This window comes from Gopherus evgoodei, chromosome 6, assembly GCF_007399415.2.
Source record: "Gopherus evgoodei ecotype Sinaloan lineage chromosome 6, rGopEvg1_v1.p, whole genome shotgun sequence".
NCBI classification, from domain to species: domain Eukaryota; kingdom Metazoa; phylum Chordata; order Testudines; family Testudinidae; genus Gopherus; species Gopherus evgoodei.
Window position 1 is genome coordinate 122,621,426 of NC_044327.1, and position 26,276 is coordinate 122,647,701.

General features: G+C 45.0%; 1 protein-coding gene across 1 annotated transcript; it reads left to right on the forward strand.

Moving 5' to 3' along the window:
* Window positions 1-6,474: 6,474 nt before the first annotated feature.
* On the forward strand, window positions 6,475-22,969 carry ZBTB7C (zinc finger and BTB domain containing 7C). Its single transcript, XM_030567910.1, has 2 exons — window positions 6,475-7,662; window positions 19,633-22,969. The coding sequence occupies exons 1-2, from the start codon at window positions 6,485-6,487 to the stop codon at window positions 20,267-20,269; spliced, it is 1,815 nt and encodes a 604-aa protein (XP_030423770.1). The 5' UTR covers window positions 6,475-6,484; the 3' UTR covers window positions 20,270-22,969.
* Window positions 22,970-26,276: the final 3,307 nt, after the last annotated feature.

A 26,276-nucleotide genomic window follows, 5' to 3' on the forward strand; every position in this document is an offset into this window, starting at 1 on the left:
GATTTCCCAGGCACCGTTAACGATGGATGTACAGTCTTGAAGAACACACGTGGGATGTCTCATTATCACCTATTTGGCAGACTGCAGAATAATCCAGACTTCCATTTCACCTCTCAGAGTCCAGACCATTTGTACCACTACTGCTTCGGCAGGGAAGAAACATTCCTGTTGTCTAATATTAACATTAGCGCATTCTGACACATTTTGTATTATTTCTTTTTAAATGATCCAAATGCTAAATGGGCACTTCTCTCTCTCTCTTTCTCTCCCTTTTTTTATGCATTGTTGTTTTCTGTGTGGCAGAACTTCCGGTGGAGAATCGAAAGTTAAAAGGAGGAGTGGGAAGCAAATGACCAAAAGAAAATCTTTTCAAGTGTAGGCTGCAAAGCTGTGATCATCTGAGCCAAGACATGGGCTTGGCGGCGCTTTCACAAATATAGCTTCTAGGGTGTGGTTGGGGCAGGTTTACAATCAGTGGCTTGGCTGGAGTTCTGTGTGCTGAAAGGAGAGACAATCGCTAGTCTTCACTGCCAGCGCTGCCTGTGTTTGTGTGGCAGGATGGGGGGCTTTGATTGCTATTGCTCTGAAGGGGGTGCAGGAAGTTCCCGAGCCCAAGTCCGCCTCGTTTGGAATGCTTTGAAACCTGAGGGCAGTGGGTGTCTCAGCAGATTAATGGCATGTCAGGTTTCCCATCACAGACTTGAATTTCAGACCCAAGCCAGATCAAACGGACCAGAAACGATTTCCAACCTGATGGCAGCAATTTCACAAATGGCTCAGGTACTCCCTACCCTGCTCTTTCTTAAATCAGAATTTAAAAATCCCCCCAGCCACTGTGAATGCTGGGCTCTGATGCAGCAGACTTTACTTTTGGAGAGGCCTCCACTGTGGAGCAGATGTGGGGAAAAGGTACCTTGACAGCCAGGGAAGATTGAAGGTCTGCCTGGCATTCAGCGTCCTGCCCGTGAGAGCATTACTGCTGACCTTGTGTGGAGATGAAACTTCCTTGTATCACTTCTAATGCACACTGACACCTTTGGAACAGTAAAGCACAGTGTACCACAAATCCAATTAGCCACAGTAGATAGTATGGCTTCTGCTAAGTTGCCTTTACAAACCCTGTATCTAGTATAAAGGAAATACTGCCTTACACTTGCTTAGCATCTGCCACCTGAGGATCATAATGCGCTTTACAAAGATGGAGAGGGATTATTCGCCCCACGGTATAGTTAGGGAAATTAGTTGAATTGGGGCTTATAGAGTAAGGGCACTATTTTCAGACTTGGCTATGCCTTTGACCGATGAGGCATCTACATAAGTGGCCTGATTTTCAGAGCCCCTGTAACTGCCATCAAATTGGCCACTTTTGGCCTAAGGCCCAGATCCTCATAGGTGCCTAACTCCCAAGGGAGGTTTGGGATCTAAGTGACTTCTCCAAGGTCAGTCAGCCAGTCAGTGGCAGAGTGAGGAACAGAGCCCTGGTCTCCTGAGTCCCAGTACAGTAACCACTAACCATACTGCCTGTTAGTGAAGCGAGGCTGGTTCTCATCCCACAGTTGTCGGAAACTGTGACCAGTAGCAGCAGCTACTGCCTGCAGTCCCTTAGCTTCCTTTATTCCAAGTCACTTGCATCCTTGCAGGAAAAATCTTTCAGCCAGAAATCAATTTGTGAAGCACCTGTAGGTGCTGAGGTGAACATTGTTATAGAAGGGCAAAGAACATATTATTACTTTTGAGATTCGGGTACTACAGAGCCCAGCCCTTACTCATATGAGTGCTCCCAATGGAGTTAGACCCTTTTTAATACAAGCCGTTCTTCAGGGCCCAGGGCTCCCTCATGGCAGTGCACCTGTTTACACCAGGGAGAAAATTTAGTCCTGTATATGCACCATGTTATCATTATAGAATTATGCTTTTAGAAGCTGAGTTTTTGTTGTAATAAAATGATGAATGAGTATTGAGCACTCTCGTAAATAGAGTATTTGGAGATACCACTCAGAGCTTAATTGGAATGCAGTTATTTTAGGCGGCCTACCCACTATTTTTACAATCCTATAATTTTCTATTATAAAATGTATTTTTCTGTTAAACCCCATGTAATCAGTTTTTGGTCTCTCGCTCCCACTTCCTTTGTGTGTGCACGCTTTCATTTCTTTAAAGGGGTGACTTTCATAGTTTGGAATATGTGCTGAGGCTGCTGATTCTATTTTTGGATCTGTTATTCTTGGAGAAAACACCCTTTAATTGGGGTGGGAGTGAAAGAGGCGGGAACAGGAGGGGAGCTTTAGGAAGGAAAGCGTTTAGCTGAAAGCGTCAACTTCAGAACACTTCCAGCTTGTGTCAGTTTCCCCTTGGGGCATGAGAATCTTAAGGTCATTTCTAGGATTGTTGCCTTGTAAAGCTGTGCAGAACTGCACAGCTGCCAAACTACCAGGCTGGATAAGAGTGCCCTTTCTATAAACATACATAATTTTTTAAAATGTAAATGACATGGCTCCCCTTCAACTCTGCCAGGATCCTGAAATGTTATCAGCTTTCCTATGTGCTTTTGGTAAGGCAAAAACAGAATGAAGCGCTAGAGAAATGCAATGTTCAAGTAAACGAAATCTAGTCTCTTTCCAAAAAGTGAGTTATATGTAGTTTCAGATACAACATCTGTCCCTCCCTCCCCCTGAATTGTTTCTCTCTCTTTGCTGCGACATGAAAGACCTGCACAAATAGGAAAACTGACTGATTGTCCAGTGAGACTGACTACACATAGTATGTATAAACAAGCTGATATATGTTCTTCCAATCTCTCTCAGTTACAGTGATCTTAGTGGTTACCAGTTGTAGGTTAAAAATAATTAGACAAGTGTAATTTTCAAGATGATGGTGTCTCTTTAAAAGAAAAAATTAAATGGTAATGGGGCAAAGGAAATGTCATTCCCTGTAACTGTTATTAGGATGCAAATACCTAAGAAGGAAGTCATCTCTTCACAGCCTCCTTAAAAGCTATTTCTTATCTTACACCTTCTTGGATAACTTGGCAGATTTACTTCTTTTTAATGGTATTTTGTAGCATGTCATATGGGATCTGTTGGGTTCTATGATGCTACAGTGGTAAGGAAAGTTAGTTAGCTGAACATGGTTAAGCACAGAACTGTGTAACGAATCAATTCGTTGTAAACAACAGACATGGATCAGTCTGGATCATACTCACATCAAAGGATCTCGGACGAGAACTCTTATTTTTCAGATCTAAAACATGAGCCTCCGTCACATCAGCTAACCAAAGCCTCTTGTAGCTAATGGTAGTATTAGGTCCTGTTTTCTCTTTTTGGCCGTTCTCTTCAGAGCAAAATCATTCACTCGCTCATACGCACAAGCCAGTGTGTTACAACTGTCACTTTCAGCCTTTAAATCAAGGTTGGATATCTTTCTAAAAGAGATTCTCTAACTCAAACAGAAGTTATGGGGCTAAGACAGAAATTCCTGTGTGAGGTTCTATGGCCTGTGTGACACACAAGGTCAGATTAGATTATCATAATTGTCCCATCTGGCTGTAAAGTCTAATAACCAGAAACCAGGTAACCTGGATTTTATTTCCAGCTATGACAAAAAGTTACGGTATGACCTTAGGCCAGTCATGCTCACTGTCCCTCAGTTTCCCTGTCTGTAAAATGGGAACAATGGTAGCAGTGTTGTGTGTCTCAGTTCCCTGATGCATTTAAAGCCCTTTGGGATTCCGGGAGGGAAGATGTGTCAGCACTGCACCGTAACTGGCTGGTGCATGTGTACCACTCCCTGCTATTCATGTCATCAGTGCTATTCTATAGCCTAAAAGAGGTTTTCCGGTAGCTCAGGTTGCAGGGGCCCGTGTTTTTGAGGCAGATGGAACTCAGTTCTATCCCCACTGTTGCCAGGAGGCTTCATTTGGCCACAGCACCGTAACAGTGAAGTGCTACATGGCTATAGATTTTTGCAGTGAGAGTATAGCACTCTCCTAACTGGTAGTGCTTTCACATGGGCTGACCGTTTTCTGCGATGGCTTTTGTTTCATGTAGAAAGAACAGCCCTGCATATAAACAAGTGTTCTCGAGGACGTGGGGGATTTGCCTGCTCCAAAACAGGCCTTGGAGAGCAGGCTGGCTTGTGCTAAAAAGTGACTTAGGGCTGGAGGTAGTCCTGAGGCAGCTGTTTTGTGCTTAGTAGCGATGTCATCATTTTCCCAAGGCCTTGGCTTGCCTGCTCCCACATAGTAACCACCAAACAATGGCTTATTGGGCATGGGGGTGGGCAAGGAAGGGAAAGATAACCACAAGGTCTCAGCTGGTTATTGATCTTTCCTGGGTGAGAGAAGGAAAGCAGCATTGCATGGGAATTCCCCTGCTCACAGGGAGACACGCTGGAAAATCTGATCCCTGGGTTCACTCCTATGCTTTCCCATCCCAAAAAGCAACGTTTGGTCAACGTTTAGGGTGATCAGGTCCAGCTGTCCTTCCTCAGGAAAAGCAACAAGTTTGGTTCGACCAAGGGTTTGCTAACCAATTCAAGCCAACATTCTGGGACAATGAGGAGAAGGAGGCGGCCCAGCTGTCTCTCTGATGATCGAGTGCCCCTGTGCTACCCCTGGCTAACCTCCTTCAGCCAGGCGCAGCCCTGCCGTCTCAGCTGTGTGACCCCAGGAGCAGGAGGTGCTGTGCTGGAGTGGCAGCCAGTGGGGACCCTAGTACTCCACATGGCAGCTGAAGAGGTGCTCAGCCTTTCATAGAGCTAAAGGGGGAAAAACTAATGAGGAAGGGGCAGGAGGGTGATAGGATGTGAGGAAGGAAGAAGAGAGATCTCGACGCTGGATGGAGAAGAAGAGACGAGGGTGGGGAACAGGTTGCAGGAAATCCAGTGACACAAGGAGCCAGTGCAGGCTGGGTGGGAAGAGGTTCCTGGAGGAAAGCTCCAGCATGTCTATGGCTGTCCAGCATCAGGGGAGTGGGTAGCCGTCCCCCCAATGATCCTCCTCTGGCTTTAGAAAATCTGCTTTGGAAAATTACCCATAGAAAATGATATAAACTGCACTGGTAACTGTGCAGTGGGAGTATTGCCTGAGTGAGTACTGCAAGGTTAGGGCAGTGGGGATGAAATGGCATTAACACTCTCTCTTTCTGTGTCTCGCGAGTTCCCAAGGGATTAATAGATTCAACGTGAGTCTGTTTGTTTTAGAAATCTCTTCTGTATGTGACAGTGTTAATATATCCGTAGCCAGCTGGAGGAAATGTCTCCTGTTTTCTGGGATATCACAAGTGGAAGCTCTATTGGAACTGTTTGAAAGAGGAAACATCTGACAGATAACACTCTGAGGAACCCGTTAATATCAGGGTTTCGGTTTTGGGTGTAGGGTTTTTTCTTCTGAATCCCCTTTTGAAGCACAAGCTGCACAGGGGGGTGATGGAGGCCTTTGAAGGGTAGCAGAGTAGATTTGATAATACTCTTGTAAATGTGAGCGATACAGCCATCGCATCCAAGAGGCAAAGCCTTAAGTGTTAGATCGCCCCTCCCGTCCACACTGCAACTCTGACCCCAGTTCTTTGCACGGTCGGTTCTAAACATGGTCAGTGCCCACAAGCCACATGGCTAATACTCAATTACTGATGATGGCAGCTAACCATGTCTCACCTTTGCCAGTGGCCAAGGCAGATGCATGGTTGTTTTCCTGTAAGCACTGAACTGGGTTTGCTGCTTAGCCAATTGGCCAATCTTTCCAGGTCTCTGTTCAGTACGACATCCCAAACATGCTGCTGTTTGCTCTCCATGTGTATGTCCATTGGATCATCTATCCCATGCCCAGGCAGTATGGGATAGCTGTGTTACAGTGCTAATAACACTGCATGTTAGGAAGGAAACCGGTCATGCCATGTCGTTGATTGAAAGGCATGCTTTTATTTTTCTTATTTAGTCAGTGATGTAAATACTCATAGTGCCTAGCAAAACACAAAGAGCTTAGCATGTAATTCAGGCAACACAAACATGGCCAACAAATTGGGTCTGGGAGCATGCGGGAGACATCACTGGGGAGAAATCAGTGGGAAAGGATTCCTGGAGGAGGGATGTGGAGGAGGAGAAAAGGCATAGGGGGATAAGAAACAGGAAGCTGTCTCAGGCACAGGAACAACCTGAGAGCAGGCCTGAAGCTGACAGTGGAAAGAGGGGCCAAAGGGAGAGAAGGAAGTGGAGAGCACAGCGGGAAGTGAGATGAGATCATGGAGGGCTTTGAGGAGCTTAAATCTCACATAGCTTCGTAATGTGTAGGGAGCAGTGGAAGTAGGAGATGATTTTGTGATCAGCATTTTGGAGAGAGGAGAAGGAAGAAGTGGGGCAGCAGGAGAGAAGAAGTTCACAGTGTTTGAGACAAGAGGTGACCATGGCACAGTCAGCTTTACGGATACTCAGAGATCTGCTCTCTAATTCCTTGCTGTCTGTATTTTGTTCTAGGGCTCTAAATGAGAATATGGCCAATGGCATTGAAGATCTTATTGGGATCCCATTCCCAAACCACAGCAGTGAAGTCCTTTGTGGTTTAAATGAACAGCGGCATGATGGTCTACTCTGCGATGTCATCCTCATTGTCCAGGACCAGGAGTACAGGACCCACAGGTCTGTCCTTGCAGCCTGCAGCAAGTACTTTAAAAAACTCTTCACTACTGGCACTTTAACAGACCAGCCCTATGTTTACGAGATTGACTTTGTCAAGCCTGAAGCACTTTCTGCTATCCTAGAGTTTGCCTACACTTCAACCCTCACCATCACCACCTCAAACGTCAAGCACATTCTCAACGCAGCCAAGATGCTGGAGATCCAGTGCATTATCAATGTATGCCTTGAAATCATGGAGCCTGACAGAGAAGCTGAAGAGGAAGATGATAAAGAGGATGAAGATGACGATGATGATGAAGAAGATGATGATGATGAAGAGGAGGAGGAGGAAGAAGTGGAAGATTTTGTGAATCAGGAGAACCTCACTGATGTCCAAGAAGTAAGCTGTCACCAAAGCCCTTCAAAGTCAGACCTTACCGAAGAAACATATACAGAAGCACCTAGAGACTTCTCACACCATTACCCAGCCCATAGCTCTGCTGGCCACTTGGGCATGATACGAGACTTTTCCATTGAGTCATTACTAAGGGAAAATTTGTACCCTAAAACGAACATTCCAGAAAGGAGGCCAGCCCTATCTCCCTTCACACCAGACTTCTTTCCCCACCTGTGGCATGGAAATTTCAGTTCCTTTTCCCAGCTAGAAGAGCAGCAAGTGGACAATGGTCCTTTGGACCTGGTGATCAAAAAGAGGAAGATTAAGGAGGAGGAGAAGGAAGAGCTCCCTCCAGCTCCTTTCCCTAATGACTTCTTCAAGGACATGTTTGCCGGCAATCCAGGAGGTCATTTGGGGCACATTAAGGCAGAGAACGACTATAGCGCTTATCTCAACTTTCTAAGTGCCACCCACCTGGGAGGAGTGTTTCCTCCATGGCCTCTGGAGGAAGAAAGGAAGATAAAGCCCAAGGCATCTCAGCAGTGTCCGATCTGTAACAAAGTCATCATGGGGGCAGGGAAGCTGCCACGGCACATGAGAACCCACACAGGAGAAAAGCCATACATGTGCACTATCTGTGAAGTTCGCTTTACCAGGTGTGCATCAGTTATTACCGTTGGATTTAGCGGTGCAGCTACAAAAGGGGGATGGCGCCCTAATAAAGCATTGATGGATTTATTGAGTCCAGCAATACAGGTTGCTAACCATAAATGCTATTTCATAGAGACCGCTTACTACACGTGAGCATGTGGCAGGTTAGGGCCTTAGCAGACACCGAGAAAGATCTCGTTGAAGCCACTCCATGGAGACACAGGCATTTAAGTAATGTGTCTCCCTGGACTTAAGAGTAAAGTGAATATCAAAGAAATAGGGGCCTGACACAAAGCCCATTGAAGTCAGTGGAAAGACTCCCATTGATTTTAATGGGTTTTGGATCAGTCTGTAGGTTATCCAGATAGCTAGTAACCAGACAAGAGTGAATAAAGGGCTGTAACATTTTCCACCTGGTCATTGCTTACCGATGTGGAACCCACTGTGGAAGCACTGCAGAAACAGGTGTGTAACCAAGACTGGTGAAACAAATCAATGGATGTTTCTGGCTGAAATGTTTTTGGCTACCTAGATAATCTAGGGGCTGATCCAAAACTCACTGAAATCAATGGAAGTCTCTGTGTTGACTTAGTGGAATTTGGATCAGGACTCTTTTTTCTTGTAATTCACCGGCAAGCCTTGTCTATGCATTGTGTTAGAAAGTGCATTCACTAGCACTGGGTTAAACATGATTTTGACCTGGGTGTGGACCACAACCAGCTTCCACCTGTTTAAACACAACTGTCGTTGTCCATAGTAAGGCTGAGAACGTGCTAATTATGACATTGTTTGTTGTGTTGTTGTAGCCGTGTTGGTCCAAAGATATTAGAGAGACAAGGTTGGTGAGGTAATATCTTCTATTGGACCATCTTTCTGTTGGTTGAACAAGCAAGCTTTCGAGCCACACAAGCAGATTTCTTCTTCTTCCACTCTGTGTAGCTCAAAAACTCGTCTCTGTCACCAACAGCAGTTGGTCCAGTAAAAGATATTACCTCAGCCACCTTCTCTCTCTAATTATAACATGTTGGTTACCAGGTTTTCTAACAGGGTGCATGTTCCCAGTGGAGACAAGGATGAAATCAGCAAGCTTGGGTCCAAATTCTGTGCTGATTTACACCCTTCGCACCTCCTTTGACTTCAGCCGGGCCCTGGGAGGATATAAATGAGCATGGATTAGGCCCATTGTGCTCTAAGTCAGTGACACAGATTGGATGGAGCACCATGCAGCTCTTCTCTGAAAAGCTTGGCCAATTAAATCCATGAGCAGAGACAAGCAGATTCTTGGATCTGTTCTTGCTGAGTATAATTAATATCTAATGAGTACAGTCTGTACTATAATAAAGCTTTCTGACAAGAGCATGGTACTTCAGCTTCTGGCTGTGAGGGAGAGAAAGCCCTGTTAGGCTTGAGTGAGCGAGCTGTTTGAAAATAACGTGAAGAGTTGGCAGAGCAGAACGCCTGACAATTGGCAGATACCTGGGGTGCACCAGTACTCAGCCTGCCTTTTCTTCCTTTGTCCCTATGATATTATTCACATGCAGTCTATGCAGATGATGAGGATTTGACCTGAAAATAAATTTCCATGCCATGCTACATTAACACAGCTGATACCGCATTCCAATATGCTGCACATTGTGCCGCAGGCTAGTAGCCAGTGTGATCTGGCTAACCCTGATGTTTAAAGGGAAAGGCCGATTGCCTGTGTTAATTAATGACTGCAGGTAATTTGTTCCTACCGTCACTGTCACCCCACACCTATTTACATGTAAGTGCTATTGAAAAATGCTGCATTGTTAGAACTGGACACATACAACTTCTATTTAGCTAGATAATAGGGAGCAATAGTGCAAACTTCCCCAACCTGCCCTACAAATATGCCTCACCCCTGACCTGTAGGGACTGTTTACATTTTCACACCCATCCAGTGTTTGGCCCTAGCCTCTCTGTTGAGGCCACTGCCACTAATACCAATTACTACCAGGTGTGGTTGCGCTGGTGCTATGGATAACTGTCCATAAGGGAAGTAGCTAAGACCACAGACACACTTCACACGCACCATCAGACGTACCTTGCTCTTATATAGCATTTTTCATCCATGTTATTTATGTTATCATAGCACCTAGGAGCCCCAGTCATGGACCAGGACCCCATTGTGCTAGGTGCTGTACAAACCATAGATCTCAAAGCACTTTACAAAGGTGGTCAGTATCATTATTCCCGTTTTACAGATGGGGAAACAGAGGTGAAGTGGCTTGCCCAAGGCCACCTAGCTGTCCAGGAGCAGACTAGGGAAACTAAGGGTTCTGCATCCCAGTATAGTGCTTGGACCACTAGGTCATACTGCAGATTGAACCAACAGCCTGCCAGTAAGAAGTTCCAGATTGCATTGTCTATCCTGTGTCTCTTTCCACTCCTCCGCCAAAACGCATATCTATCTGCAACCAGCTATAAGAATATCATTGACAACTGTACCTAATTGGTATGCTGTAGCTTGTGGCAGCTTATGTGCCATCCAGGGGACTTTGTTCATGGAGAAGATGCTACATTAGAAAAATATTCTGGAATAAATTCTGATCTGGGATGCACATGTGGTCCCCATTGACTTCAGTGGAAGCTGAGCATACAGCTGAGGCAGAATTTGTCCCTTCAGTGAGCAATTCCCGTAAAATGAGAAATTACACTGAATGGTCTCGTTATTGTTATTAATCATTTATATTGTGGTAGCAATTAGAGGGCTCAGCCACGCCCGGATCCCAGTGTACTGCATGCTGCACATGTATTTATATTAGCTCCTTCCAACCACACTTTAATATGGATAGAGCTTTTCCAGAAGTTGTCAGGTGAGATTTTCAAAAGTGCTCAGCTTTGATCTGACTTTGCTGTCATAGAAGTCAATGGAAGTTTTCCCAATGTCTTTAACAGATCCAGAGTTAGGCCAATGCAGGATGCTTTCCACCAGCTGCAATGGGAGCAGAATTAGGCCAGCACCGAGTACTTTTAAAAATTTCACCTGTCCATTTGAAAATGAAGGGCAGATTTCAATGTGGGCAGGAAGGGCCTGATTCTGAATACTGTTTGGGTGTTCCACTCCCACTGAACTCAGGACTTGGGTTCTAAGTCTTTTCTTATGTTGTATTGTGTGCAATAATACAGAGAGTTGAGAAGATATTAAATCCGGAAACGGACAAAACAGAGATTGGTTAGGTTTTGTATAACCGCCACAGAGATGGTTCTGATCCAGGACCCAGTTATCCAAACTTCAAAGAGGATTGGATGAATGGTTCTGATTTTGTACCATTGCAGTATAAGGGTTCTGTATTATACATTTGGCTTTCACGCATCAGATATTCTATATTACATGATTTCTAAATTCATATCCATGAAGCAGAAGCTAGAAAATGGGTAACAAAGAAAGTCAAGCAAAACTAAAACCGTAATCCTGCCTAGAATTGTGCAGGTATGTAACTTTGCCGCCATTGACGGCTATTCATTTGAGTAAAGTTCACATGCCTAAGTTTTTGCAGGATCTGCCCTGAAATCATACCATCTAATCACACAACACTAAAGCTTTTTCCCCCCCTCTCTGATACACTGAATAAAGTGGGCATTTAAAAACCTTGAGATTTTTGTAATGAGTTTGCAATAGCTTTAATGCGCAGGGAGGAGGAGGAGGGTTGTCTTTACAAAGAAGGCTAGGTATATTTTTACTGTAATATTGGTGTAATGTTGATCAGTTGCAATTAGTTTTTAAACCTAGGTTGGTTGTGATGCCCATGGAAGGATTCCTGAGCAAACATCTGCCACCTGTTGGTGCAGCGCTCTGGGAACACTACAGAACTCAGGGAATCCCCTCCAGCTAAAGAATAGATTAAGGCCCCAATTCTGCAGCTGGATCTGTGAACTCTTGCTCCTGTGTAAAACCGATTGCAAGAAACAGGGCTAATTTAATAGGACATTGATGTTTTTTAAAATGAAGATCGCTTAGACTCTCGTCTGGTTTTTGAATGTTTGGAGGATTAGAGAAAACTGACAATATGTTAGCTGTCCTGTTCGCTGCGTTGTAGGCGTCTTGTTCCCAGCCAGGCCCACAGTTTTCAGGGAGAAGGTCTTCTAGTCAGAAAGACTCTCTTTTTTTATTTGTTGTTGTTATTGGTGTTGTGGTAGCAAACAAGGTCCTAATAAGTATCATGGCCCTACTGTGTGAGGAGCTGTATACACACCCAGATAGACATCTTCCTGCTCCAAAGATTTCATAATTTAAATCTCCAGTTCTTCAAAGACTCATGCTTCACTTTACACACCAAGTATTCCCACTGACTTCAAGGGGGACTTTCAAAGGCAGACACTTGGATACATCTGTGGAGGACCGGGGCCTCTTTTGAAACAGGGTGCACAGTGAGTGTGACATACCAAAGAGAGAGAGGGTGGATAAGAAAGGTGAGATCCGGGGGTTCCATAAGTTACGTTTGTGCATCTCTTGGCGCTTCCAAATCACCTAAAAGTGCTTTAAAAAGAAAAAAAAAGTAAGCTGATCATCTGTATTAACAAATATAAAAACAAGCCAGTGAAACCCTCCTACTTTATAACATACTGGCTTCTAGTAACAGCTGTCCATAGAATACTCCTGTAACTCACATTGTAGAGGCATGTGCTAAAGGATCCAGATTGTGTCTTACACACAGTTTTTCGTAATGGTCTGAATCAGTTGTGTCTGTATCTATAGTATACGATTCTGGCACCCAAGGTGTCTGTCAAGAAAAGGGATCCTGGTAGGTTAAAAATCATACTAGTACTGTATAATATGATTTTTTAAAATTATATTGTTTTTAATTTATATTGTATTGTAAGAGTATCAGTGACAACTGAACCTAACTGGTATGCTGTAGCTTGTTAAGGTTGACTGATACTTCCCATTATAGAACTCCATTTTCAGTTGTTTATAACTTTGCAAAACTTTAACCACTTGAGTGAAATTTTCCATCTAGGTGTCTGCCTCAGTCAGCTTTGAAAAATTTCAGCCAAAATGGTCCAGCTGTTTCTGAGAATGAGGTTGGGGGGGAACGATACATTGTTTTGCCCATTTAAAAAAATTCTGATAGCCTTTTCTTTGAAAAGCCCTATGCTTTGGAGGAGGGACTTGACATTTGGCAGGGTGACCGTCTTTGTGTCAGGGAGATGCATTTCGCCTTCCCCGTGAAAATCCACCCAAATTTGGCCAAGCTATAAGCCTTTGAAAAACCGCAGTTCATACATGCTCAGTAGAGACTTCGATTTTAGCAGTTAAATTTCCCAAAGACTCCATCCACCACAGTGGAGTAGGACTTTGCCTACAACTGCAGCTCTGGGCCTTGGCAGGGTTGGGCATCTGAACTAAGAGCAGGGAGCCTGTCTCTCCTATGCTCTCAGTGACCCCTCTGCTAGGCCTACGCAGAGGGGGAGGCTGCCAGATTCAAATGCAGATGAGATAAGAGCTGGCCCTGCAGGGAAGATGGGGGAGTAGACTGGGACAAGAAACCTGAGGCAGAAGCGATACTATGACTCATGTGCGCCCACATTCCACTTCCCTGCTCCGCCCCAGTCCCCAATCCCACTCCACCCTTTCCCCCAAAGCCCCACCCCCACAAATCCTCTTCCCGACCCCACTCTGCCCCCTTCTCTGAGCACACCCTGCCCTCATTCCTCCTGCTCCCACCGCAGTGCCTCCTGTACGCCGCTGAACAGCTGATCGGAAGGCGCGGGGGTGGCGGGGGAGCTGATCAGTGGGGCTGCTGGTGGGTGCTGAGCACCCCCTATTTTTTCCCCATGGATGCTGGAGCACCCAGGGAGTCAATGCCTATGCTATGACTGGAGGCTGGTGGCAGGGAGGAAGAGAGGGAAATGGACTGGGAGTTGGGATGGAGGGAACTGGGACTGACTGGTCAAGGAGATTGGAGCTGAGAACCAGTGTGGGGGGGCGGGAGACAGATGTGAGGAAGAGCCGGGGTGTAGGGAGAAAAGTGGCACTGGATGGGCAGAGACACTCAGTCAAGGCTTTGTGGAGGAGAATACTGAGATTGGATGAGAAGCCCAAGGAAGGAGATTGGCACAGGAACCCAGTGGGGATGGAGAATGTTGGAGAAGGGGAGATCAGATGAGGGACAGGGATGGGGAGACTGAAACTAGCTGGCAAAAGGAGCTGTGGGTTTACTAGGGTGGTGGGAGCTGGGAATGGCTTGGCAAGGAGACTGGGAGTTGGGGTGAGACTGAGATAGGGAGTCCAGAGGGGTGAGACCAGCCTGGCTGGACAAAGAGAATGGGCCTGGGGTGAGAAGCCTGAGGAGTGGAGAGTGGGACTGGCTAGGTTTAGAGAATGGGCCTAGGACAAGGAGCTGGGGTGGGGAGTGAACAGAACTGGGACAGGGACATGTTGGAGGGGACCAGGCAGAAGCGCTCACCCTGAGGGGGGAATGGGCAGAAGATTCTGTGCCCATTAGAACACACTCCCCTCCAGAGACTGGAATGGAACCCAAGATTCCTGAGTGTTACCATTCCTCTGCTGTCAGCAAATATCTGTGAAAGCACATACCCCTCTAGTGCTGATCCACGTGAGGATGACAACTGACTCCAAGGGGCCTCACTTGCTAGGGGCAAAAGTACTCGTTCGTTTGCCCCTGACTTTGGTCTTATATGCTGTGCTTATTGTGCCCCCCTTCACACTTTGCAAAATATAATCTAATCACCTATAATGTTCTATACCCTGACATAACTTTGTCCCCTCCCTCCCCCTAAGAATTTTTCTGAAATGACGCCCCTGTCAGTTACTGCTACCAATTACTCTGTTACCTCAGCCAACCTTAATTCTGGCATTTGCTGACTTTCTGAGTGCTTGACTTTGCAGCCTTAATAATGTTCTTTTAATGTAGGTTTTTTGTGTTCATATATAAATATAATTTAAATCTTAGTCCTGTTACAAACATTTTAGATAAATAAAACTGAAAGGATTTCAGAAATCAGATTTACTTTCTACTAGTATACAGTTTGTTGACTTTCTGCCTTTCTCTCCGTTTGGACAATTTAAATAGGCAAGGCAGTTTCACTTTCTAGGATCTCGAGCTATGCTGCAATGCTGGTGTTTGCAAACACTGTAGGAGAACATTCAATTTTTTTTAAAAAATCAATTGGATTTTTAAAAAAATCATGGAAACATTTCTATTGGTCTTAGACTTTTCCAAAAAATATTTATTTTACAAATAAATGTCATTTTGCTACTAAATCCAATAGGTGCTTTTAAAAATCTCTGAAATCTAAATTTGGAGCTGCACAATATCCCTTTAATTTAGATAGTGTATGTGCCAAATTGTAAATCTTTGTTCAAGTCCCTGGGATATTACTGTAAACAACTAACTAGTGTAAAACATACATATCCATATTCTGCAACAATCTCAAACTCTTAAATTGAAGCATCATACTTAAAAGCAAGCTCGTGAGACACCTCGTGGTCATTGGGAATATAACAGGAAGGGAAGGTTTAGCACCAAATTATATTTTACCAAGATGCACTAATCAGCAATGCTAGTCTCACCAAGTGTAGCTGTAGCCATGTTGGTCCCAGGGTATTAGGCAGACAAGCTGGGTGAGATAATATCTTTTATCGGACCAGCTTCTGTTAGTGAGAGAGACAAGCTTTTGAGAGTGGCTTGAAAGCTCGTCTCTCTCACCAACAGAGGTTGGTCCAGTAGAAGATATTATCTCACTCACTTTGTCTCTCTGATCTCACCAAGGTCATCCTATTTCCCAGTGCATGTTAACCTCTGGTTTTGATGATAGGAAATTATTTAATTTTTTGTTTGTATTTTTATCAAACAATTTGTTTTGAACATGTAGGGGACCAGATGCAGAATCTGTAAGTAGAAGGGTGTGATTGTGTGGCTTTTAGAAGAACACTTTGGAACAGCACTGTGGAAAGGCATAGACAGAGTGGGTAGTAATGGGGCAGAGTCAAACCTCTGATCTGCTGCGTGTTCAGTGCTAGAGAGCCCGGGGGGGATTGGACCTGGGTCTGTGGGATTTTAAAGCCTCTACTTCTTGAACTGAAAGACCCTGTCAGCTAAGGCTGAAGCAGGCTCAGTCTAGTCCAGCCACCACTAGAGGGGGACAGAGAACTGCATTTGCTCTGCTGCAAGCTTGGCCAGCCCTGCTAGGAGGAGCTGGGGGCCATTACTCTGTGGTCCCTCTCCCCCTTTAGTTTGACTTTTGCCTCCAGGGGCATCAGGAAGAAGCAGTCCCTGCCCTCCTGGGAGCCCACTGACTTGTGAGCCACCCCTAATCCGCTCCAGTGGTTGCTGGTTATCAATACAGCAGCCTCCCTCTGGGGGGTGCACTTCCTTCTCAGAGCTCTTAGCCACAGCCAGCCGAGGAAGAGAAAGATTAGGAGCAGGATTTGAACCTGGGGCACACACGTAGCAATATGCAAAGCATTATCACTACACTAGCCAGGGAAAGTCCCTTCAAGAGGACCTGATCCTGGGAGCTGAAGTCAATGGGAGGTGAAGGCTCCCAGCATCTCTCAGGTGTTCAGTATTTCCCAGGACTGGGCCCAGAAGCTGTGTCCCATTGGCATTACCTGGCACCTCTGGCAGGGGTACGGAAGCTCTCCATCGTGCAGTGGTTGATGTAGCTCAATGGGCGCAGTATGGAAAAATCTGCCTGTGCTACGCCTCCTTTGTAGCTAGAGGTAGCCTTAGTCACCAGGGCAGCAAATCTGCCACCTTTCGCCAGCACCAAATTCTCTGGATAAAGGGATTTCGAAAATTGTTCCCGGCTAAAATTCTAGTGCTTGAGTTCCTTGAGCTGGGTTTGACATGGGTGCACAGTTGGGGACAACACAAGGAAATTCTCCCCACCCTGTTGCATCACCTGCACAAGGACCTGGCACAATTGCAATCCCTGACCTCAGGGGACTTCCCTCGTCCATCTGCCCTGAAGGGTGCAGGGAGGTGGCAGGGCCATGGCACCAGTCCATGAAGCAGGCCAGCTGCATTGGAAGAAGCAGGTGGCCCTGTCCCTCCCTGAACCTGTCCCTGTGGTGGTGTGGTCTGTACTGCCCCCTGCTGGAGCCAGAGGCTAACTCCCTCATTGGCTTTGTGTGATAGCGAGCAGACGGCTCTGTGAATGCCATTAGATGGAACTTTCTGTAGCCCGCATGGCGTTGAAAGCAGCTGTGCCAAAGGGGCCCCGGTGTAGCTGGTGTTATGGGATTTTCCCTTTTGTCAAATAGAAGTGGGCATAGTCAGTGTGTTTGTTAGGATGGATCTTGGGGCTTGTTTGCACAGGAAAGCTATATTTAAATTGGTAGGGCTATATCAGTGTAATGCACTCCCGGCCCCCATGGGGGCACTCCTCTTCCATTATAACACACCTAAACGGTGAGTTATACTGTGAAAGTTACTGGTAACCCTCCTAATAACTAACGGTTTGGCCATTAGGGGGAAGCAGAAGCCTCACGTACACAGTAACCTGAACTTTTGAACTATCTTTTCTCTTATGCCTCAAAGCAGAGAAAACTTGCTTCAAACCAGTTTTTACTAACCAGATAACAGAGTGCAGGATTTGACACCTACCAATCAAGTGTTAACACACAAGGGTCTTTGTCTGAAAGTGTATAAAAAGTTTGTGAAATTTGTGTGAGGCAGAGTCTTTTGTACCAAGGTACAGGGCTCTCCTTTCTTCTGCAGAATAAAGTATCTTTTCTTTATCCCTGTTAGGCTGTTATTGGCTCTCAGCTAGGCAGACCCGATATTTCGGTAACAATACCATATAACTATAGCTGTTTCACCACACTGATATCATTCTATGTGCATCACTGGAAACATTTCCCATGAAGATGAGCTCTTGTGCTGTAGGGACGCTTGGCCCACCACTCCCAGATACCGACATGCACCGTGCTATCTAGTCCATTGGAATGAGAGGCACATGGCCACCTCATTTGTGGCGATGCCACCACTGGAGCTTAGATTCCAAGGTGATCGGTACCTTGGATACCACTGCAGCCATGTCAGTGGCTGTCTGCTGTGTCACTATGTGCTGTGATTTAGGGACCGTAGCTGGGGTGATAGCTCAGAAAATTAAATATCTCTGCTTTCCCTGCTCACCCCCTCCTGGGCAGGGATACATGGACAGCTGCACCTCTAGTGTCCCCTGGTTACAGGGCTACTGCTGCAAGACCCATGCTGCCAGGGATGTGTCCTCCTCATACTGCTCAGTAGAGGCTATTTGGGAAGTGGCGGGGAGATAGAACTACATAGGGTTTACTACTGCTCCATGCTAGGTGCTCAGATCTGCTCTGATGTGTGATGGCTCCAGCCCCAGCCTTCCGCCACTACACCTCTGCTGAGCCTCAGCAGAATGCCGTTCTTGAGGAGCCTGGAGGTACATATTAGATCTATACACCAGCCTACAAAGCTTGAGTAAATGGAGTTTGCACGAGGGAACAGTGCAGGGATTGGGGCGGAACAAAATCCCACCCACCGAAGGGCCTTGGGTAGCTCCAGAACCCCTCCATGGTTGTTTTTCCAACTCCAGAGCTGGAAAAGAAGTCCATATCCACTAAGCCTAGATCCAATGGCTGTGCCTCTGTTCCTCCCCAAATTTCCTCTCCCTGATGGCCTATGCAAAGCTGGCATAGGCTCAGTTCCACAGTATGCAGGTCATGGAGACCCTGAGTCCCTGCTCCACAGCTCCATACTCTGCCTGTTGGAGCCACAGCCGGTCTGAACTTTAGGGACCTTCTGTAGATGGGTGGAAGTTCACCCTTCCAGAGCAGACAGTGTTGCCATGCTTTTTCCCAGAAAGCTGTGCAGCTCGTCTCGCCAGTAAACCCACGTTAGTAACTAAATTGCATTGGAAAGTTGTTATTATTATTGACTAATTGTATTAGGATCAAGTTTGCGTGGTAGGTGCTGTCCAAGGCAGGAACTGTAACTACCTCTGTGAACAGCTGACAAGCGAAGAAGAGCAATATGCAATGGCTAGGGGGAGGAAGTCCAGCTGCAAAGCACTTGATATACATATGCAGATTTGCTAATTTTTTTTTTTAATTTTGTAATTACATAAATATCACTCTTCCCGCACTGTCCCTCAGCCTGGCCATTAAGCGCTGGGTGATTTCTTGGATCCATCATTGTAGAAATGGGTCTTATTTAATTTGTTTCCTCCTTTAGCATTTAATGTTAAAGTTTTGATTGTCAAATAACCCAAGAGACTTCCACGTATCACAACATTTTGGATACTGAGCTGGAGCCAAATTATTCCACCCTAGAAAGTGAGGGTGTGGAGTGGAAACACCAACTCACATTATCTGTAGCAGGTGGGTGGGTGGATTAGTTCTAGGTAGGGATGAATTTTAACCTACCTCTCCAGGTACTTATGTGATCCTTCATCACTGCATCTTAGGCCCAGATCCTCAAAGGTATATAAGTGTTAAACTCCCATTGAAATCAATGGGCATTAGGTGCCTGCATACCTTTGAGGCCTGGGTCTTAGTGCCTCCTAAATATCTCTCCTGACAGTATCCTGGGGCGGTAAAGAAGCATGAATATCCTCAGTTTACAGATGGGGAAATGAGGTAGAAAGAGATTAAGTGACTTGCTCACGGTCAAGAGGAAGATGATAGCAGAGCTAGGATCTGAGTGCCAATCCCATGCATCTGACGAAGTGGGTATTCACCAACGAAAGCTCATGCTCCAAAACATCTGTTAGTCTATAAGGTGCCACAGGATTCTTTGCTGCTTTTACAGATCCAGACTAACACGGCTACCCCTCTGATACTTAGTCTCATACCATAACCACAAGACCATTCTTCCTCCCTGGCACTGTCCTTTTTAATATTATGTATATTTTAAAAAAAATAAAGGCTAAATTGGGGGCTTAATGTGACAGCACCTCTTTAAGTATCTAGGCTCAAGTGATAACAGGTGGCTGTGACTTTTGTTTTGTAGGCAGGACAAGCTAAAAATCCACATGCGGAAACACACAGGAGAAAGGCCATACCTCTGCATACACTGCAATGCCAAATTCGTGCACAACTACGACCTAAAGAACCACATGCGTATTCACACCGGTGTCCGGCCTTACCAGTGTGAATTCTGCTACAAGAGCTTCACTCGCTCCGACCACCTCCACCGCCATATCAAGCGGCAGAGCTGTCGAATATCGAGGCCCAGGCGGGGGCGCAAGCCCGCAGCCTGGAGGGCGGCCAGCTTGCTGTTTGCACAGAATGGCCAGCCAGATGAGAAAGGCTTCATGATGCCTCCAACTCTGGAGGAGATGAGCAGCCATCTTGGCACCACGGCCATGTGCCTTCCAGGCCCCAGCCACAAGCACTTCATGAGTGGGGCCAAGAATGCTCTAAACCTGCAAGATCTAGAGAGCCAGTTTGAAGAAACCCAAATGAAGCTGTTTGGGAGGACGCACCTGGACATGGAAAGGAATGGGGGCATCTTTGCCTTTGCCCTGGGCCATAATGAGAACATCTCGGCACGGCCATACTTCCCTCTCCCTGACCCTTGGAGCACAGGATTCAGTGGACTGCCTGGACTAAACCATGTGGCCCCAATTTCTGAGGCTAGCAACTAAACCAGTTCTACCCATGTACTGGGTGTGGTATGTTCTGTACCATTCTTAAAGAGTGAACGACTCTCTCTGATTGTCATCTGCTGTCTCTCATCATCTCACTCCAAAGAAACAATTGGTCGCTCATGTGAATCTAGACTGTGCCGTAGGATGGTAGGCGGAGCCACACCTGAACAGACAATGGACATTCTTCTGAATGAGGTGCTGCTGTTGGTATTATTCTGTGATTGTACTAGGAAATGTAGGTTGAGTTTGTCAGTGACTCCACCAGCACAGTCTGCTAGGGATGTCTTTTTAGACCATTTGTAGAGCACTTGGCATAAGAGATGAGAAGCTTGTCTCCTCCCAACAGTAGAGCCTGCCCTTAGTTCTTGGAATCCAATTTTGAGGGAGTGGGAAGGGTCAAGCTCCAGGATGCAGGTGGCTGGTCTTTGGAAAGCTTCTGAAAACATCACTTGCCTTAGTTTGAAGATCAAGACAGTGCTTCGGAAGGAGATTTCCATTGCTCTCCATTCGTGATACCAGATGGTCAGCTGGACATCAGTGAAGATGGCAAACCATTTTTTGGCCACTTCTAAATTCCTTAGTTTTTTAACCCCATAATCAAATGACAAATACAGTCTGAAAGGGCCTTGACATGGGCCAGATTCTTGGCTGGTACAAATGAATGCCCCTCTGTGCAGCTTTGCTGATTTATTGCAGCTGAGGATCTGGCCTAGGGTCATTACAAATTACTAGCAAATATGTCACATGTCAGAATCCCTTGACGAAATTCTGAGCATACAAAGACCCTGCTGTCCAGGATCATCTGGGAAAAGGATTCAGATATTGCTCAGGGGATCCTGATTGAAAATTATTATACTAAAGAATCCACAAAACAAGACTGTCACTGAGTGCTAGTAGAAATCATTTTTCAGCATTTGTCAGCTCAGAAATATAGGGCTTACAACATAAAATATGAGATACTCCACTGAAAGAAGGCTTTGATAGCAACATGCTTCTAGTTTCCCCTTTTAAAAAGTGGTGGTAACTTTTTAACAGTCTGCTGAGGTGACCTGCAGTTAGTTTGATGCCAATACAGAGACTGGTTTTAAGTTTAATCAAGGCTCAAAAATGTAAATTTAAAAAACTATGGCGTGCTCACTCTTCTTTTTACTGTTATCTTTCGGTTTCAGCAGAATCAAAGGGAACCAGAGGGCCATAGTTTATTTTTTTTTCATTTCAGTTCATCCATTAAAGGTGCTGCTCTTCAGTCACAATTCAAGGATGCGCTCTCTACTGGAGCACAGACGTTGCTACATGCATGGGAGAAAATGAGCACCCTCTTCAAAGTCATTCTCACATATGATTCCCTTTGTCAAGAAGCACTTCAAGCATAAATAATTCCTTTCTGCTTTGAGAACACATTTAAAAGAATGATCCTGATGAACTGCCTGAGACTAGCTTCCCCCCCTCCATCCTGCAAAATTAAATGCGCAGAGACCCTGTGTGCAATGAACAGTGGGAACTGGAAAGAAAACTTTTTAAAACTGCATCAAACTTTTTTTTGTATATGTACCAACTTCTTATACAAACTACATTTTACAGGCAACTGGTTATTTCAGGTGTTTTTGTCTACGATTTGGAGTCATGTAAAGTATCCAAAGATGCTGAGTACTGTATAATCTACGAGAACTTGAAGCAAGGTGTGTTTTTGTTTTTAATTTTTGTTTTTGGTTTTTAATTTTTTTTCCTGTTTGTCTGTGGGGAAAAATACTTTGGAAGTTTTCTATTTATAACTATTTTTATGTGATTGCTTTATGTACAAACAAAAAAGAAAGGAAAAAAGATACACAAACAAGTTTGCCTTAGTTAATCATGGGACAATCATCCTTAACTTTTGTTGAACCTATAGATTTTTTTAAAACGACAGGCTACTTTTACATATTTATTAAACAGTATTAATTGAATCTCTTAAATTATGAACAAGACTTGGTTCTTGTGCGTGTGGCAAACATTGGAAAGCCAAATTGTTCCAGAAGTCCAACCAATGGCAAGTTTTTACTGCAACATTTAAATGCCAATTTGTTTGCAGAATATACAAATTTGGCGGCTTCTAAAGGCTTTTTGTAAAATATTCACTCCTCATTTAATTGTCTAGCTGCAATGGTTATGGTTAACAGAAACCATTGTTATTATTATTACGATAAGAAGTTAAGGCTGATTTTCCCTGAATGAGCTCATTTTGGTTGTATGTAGCTGGCTGAGATCATTTCACGGTGGAAGGAATATAACAGACTCTATTTCTGCCTTGCAGTTTCTTTACATTTCAGTGTTGTGTGGTGATGTTGGGCCACAGGTATATATACAGGTGTTCATGTGTGTGTGAAACATTGGAGGGAGCATCTCACTCTGCATTCTCCATGATCCTTCCATAACTCAGCCTTGCTCTCCTAATCATGAACTGCATGTCAACTGTGACTGTCAATGAGGTTCTTTTCAGCTGCTGCCTGGGAGTCTGAGGCTGATAGCTTTTATAGCAGTATAACTCTATTAGTTGCAAGGGAGTCCCTTCTGATTTCAACTGGTGTGAGATCAGAATCAGGCCGTTTGCCTGGAAGAAACTAGGTATGGCTACATTCTCTCCGAGCTAGTGGTGAGGTTTAGGGTGACCAGATAACAAGTGTGAAAAAGTGGGACACTTTTTTTTTCAGGGCTGGGGAAGCAGGGGGAGGTAATATAGTTGCGTATATAAGACAAAGCCTCTAATATCGGGATGGTCGCAATAAAATTGGGATGTCTGGTCATCCTAGTGAGGTGGCATCTTCTTCCTCTTCTCATCATTATTAATTATGGCCCAGATACTGGAGGTACTTAAGCATATGCCTAATTTTAAGCACTTGTGTAGCCCTGTTGACTTCAGGGCCTATCATTTTTGTCGCAGTGGAAGAACGACACAACTCTCAATTTTTTAGAAAAGACCAGAAGCCTGAAAAAAGTGGAACTAATACATTAAAAGACCAAAACCAAGAGAGAGTTTAACTTTCCTCATAAGAGCAGTGACTAGAAATCAGACAGGAAACCACATACAATTCTATCCAACTGGTAGAGCCCCCAGTAAGTCACCTTGAGACACCAGATGTTTGAGTAGCTACATATTCAGTTAATCAAGTGAAAGGATAAGTGCTGAGCCCTGGTCCGCTTTCCCAGTTGGCCACAAATTCCTGCAAACGGATAAGAAAACACGCAGTTGTTCAGTATATTGTCTGTTCAGACAGCCATCATCCCCAGTACCAGAAAGATGTAGATAAACTGGTTGATAATTCCCACACACAAAATATATTTGCACTATATCTACACACACACGGGACATGTCATTCTGTCATGATGCATGCACTAATAAGTGATGTTTACACCGCCTGGGTAGCTCTGCTTGAGCTAGCGCACAATTAACTAGCAGTGTGGACATTGTGCCACGGTCTAGCCGCCTGGGTCCAAGGCTGCCCAACCCCCTGGGTCTGTACTAAGACTGCTAGCCCACACTGCTGCCTGTGTCACAAGGCCCACATTGCTATTTTTAGCGCACTACCTCGAGCAGAGCTAGTGCATGTCTGTCTACCCGGGCTGGGAGACGCGCTCCCAGCTGCAGTGTAAACCTACCCGTTCCGACCTTAAAGTCTATGAGTCTACTGAGGCCACGATTTTGAAAATCTGGTGCTGCAAACTTACAGGGAGTCAATACTGCCAAGTTTTGAGCACTCTCAATTACAATTGTCAGGCTTAGAAAAGTAATGTCATCTCCTTTCTTTTGTCTCTGTGCAAAGGCAAAAGAGAGAATGTACCTTCAGAATGTTTCATTCTAGACAGACAGGAGAGCAGGAGTTTCTTGTGACCCCACAAATGGGCAGGGACAGCTGGAGAATGGAAGCAGCTCTGCCTCCAGTCACCTTCCCCATTTGCTGGGGAGAGTAGTTGGCTGGGTGCATGAGGGTTGAGAGTTACTGCACAAATAACAGGTGAAGGAACCAGTATTTCCAACTCTTGTTATTTTATCATGAGTCTCAAGATAGTCAGCGTTTCACTTGAAGCCCCAGCTCCTGGAGTCAGGTGATTACAGGAGAATCTCAGCTTGCATTAGAACAGTAAGTTTGTAGTACTCATGCTTGCAGAGAAAAGCTTGACAATGCCCCTTGCATACAAGACTCAGAAACCAGAGAGTAAATAAAAAAGACCCCAGCTTTTAGTGTTCTTTTTAAATCTTGTGCTGTTTATGCCACACTTGTGATTTTGGGGGCAGAAGGGGGGCCTGACTGAAAGAGTTGAAAATGCTAAGCTTGAATATGCTTACTAGGTGCTTTCCCACTCTCTCTCCCGCAACCCGAGAGAAAAATGTAACTGCCTCACAGCACAGTGTATAATACCTGTGGCCTGGAAATGCTTTTTGAGTTGTTTTTATGTGTCGAACCAATGTTTTACTTGACTTGCACTAATTGCTGTAGAGCAGTATATTGTTAGATTTCTTTGGTTTGATTTATTTTTTTGGTTGCAATTCCTATTGGCTAACGAGCTGGCAGTCCTATAAACATACCTGTTGCACATTTTACACCCCTGGAGAAAATAAAATATAACCTGAAACAGCCACTGTCCTAGATATTCTGAATGTAGCCACTTTGCATCCCAATGCCCCAGCCGGCACCATGGAAAATTCTTTTCCTTTTGCAGAGCATCTAAAAACCAGCAACGTTTAGGGCTTGAGCTTGTAAGTCCTTGCTCGGGGTGCAGCCTCCAGGGAAGGTGCAATGGATGCTCCATGTGGGCTCCAGTCGAGTTAAGTGCCAGGTGAAGTCCTCTAGGCTGCGGGTCTGTCTACATTTAAAATGCTGCGCTGTTTTAGCACGGAAGTGCTTCACACATTGGCATAGGTAATCCACCTCTCTGAGAGGCACTAGCTATGAGAAGTCCTCCCATTGACATAGCACTGTCTACACTGGGAATTAGGTCAGTATAACTGCACCTCTCAGTGGTGTGGATTTCCCATACCCTTGAGTGACATAGTTATACTGACATAAGTTGCTAATGTAGACCAAGCCTGAGTGATCATAAACCCCAAGCTCCCTGCAGACCCGGGCCCCTATTCAGGAAACGATCCTTAGGCTATGTCCACACTACCCGCCAGATCGGCAGGTAGCAATCAATCTATTGGGGATCGATTTATCATGTCTCATCTAGACGCGATAAATCGATCCCCGCCACGCTCCCTATTGACTCTGGAACTCCACCATGGCGAAAGGCAGAAGTGGAGTCGATGGGGGAGCCACCGCCATTGATCCCGCGCCATGAGGACGGGAGGTAAGTCTAAATAAGATACGTCAACTTCAGCTACACTATTCTCGTAGCTGAAGTTGTGTATCTTACATCGATTCCCCCCAGCCACTCACCCACCCTTGTTTAGACCAGCCCTTACTCTACAGAGTACACTGGAGTACCTTCATGAATTGAGAGCCCACTGCCATACTTACGTGTGCAGGATACAAAAGAGTGGGGTGGAGGCAAGAATCAATGTTTCTGAGGGAAACTACTCCTAAGCATCATCCTCATGTTCATCTGGCACTCAGATCCAGATTTTGAAAGGCATTGCAATGAGATCTGTGCGTGATTTTGAAGACAAAGCTTTTTTCACCAAAAAAACACAGTTTAGGATCAACCAAAACATTTTGTGACTTCACATCAAATTGGCTGAATTGCTTCAGTAAAAAAAAAAGGTTCAGGAAAATTCAAAAAAATAAAAACATTTTGTTTCGACATTTTCTAAATGAAATGCTTCAATTTTTCAATTTCAACAATTTTGTGGTCAAATTTTACATCAATTTTATTGTTTTTTAAAGGTTGAAAAAAACCCTCAGAAAATAAAAAGATCCATTCAACTTGAAACAAATTTTTTCTCCTTTTTCGGTTTTCCAAAAAGATTGGAAAACATTCACCTTTAAACACCACAAACCCTGCATCTTGGTAGGGGTTTAGACTAGATGAC

Coding starts and splice junctions, on each gene's coding strand:
- ZBTB7C (XM_030567910.1), top strand. CDS start 6,485: ATGGCCAATGGCATTGAAGATCTTATTGGGATCCCATTCCCAAACCAC. Junction 7,663..19,632: donor TGTGAAGTTCGCTTTACCAG/GTGTGCATCAGT, acceptor TTTGTTTTGTAG/GCAGGACAAGCTAAAAATCC.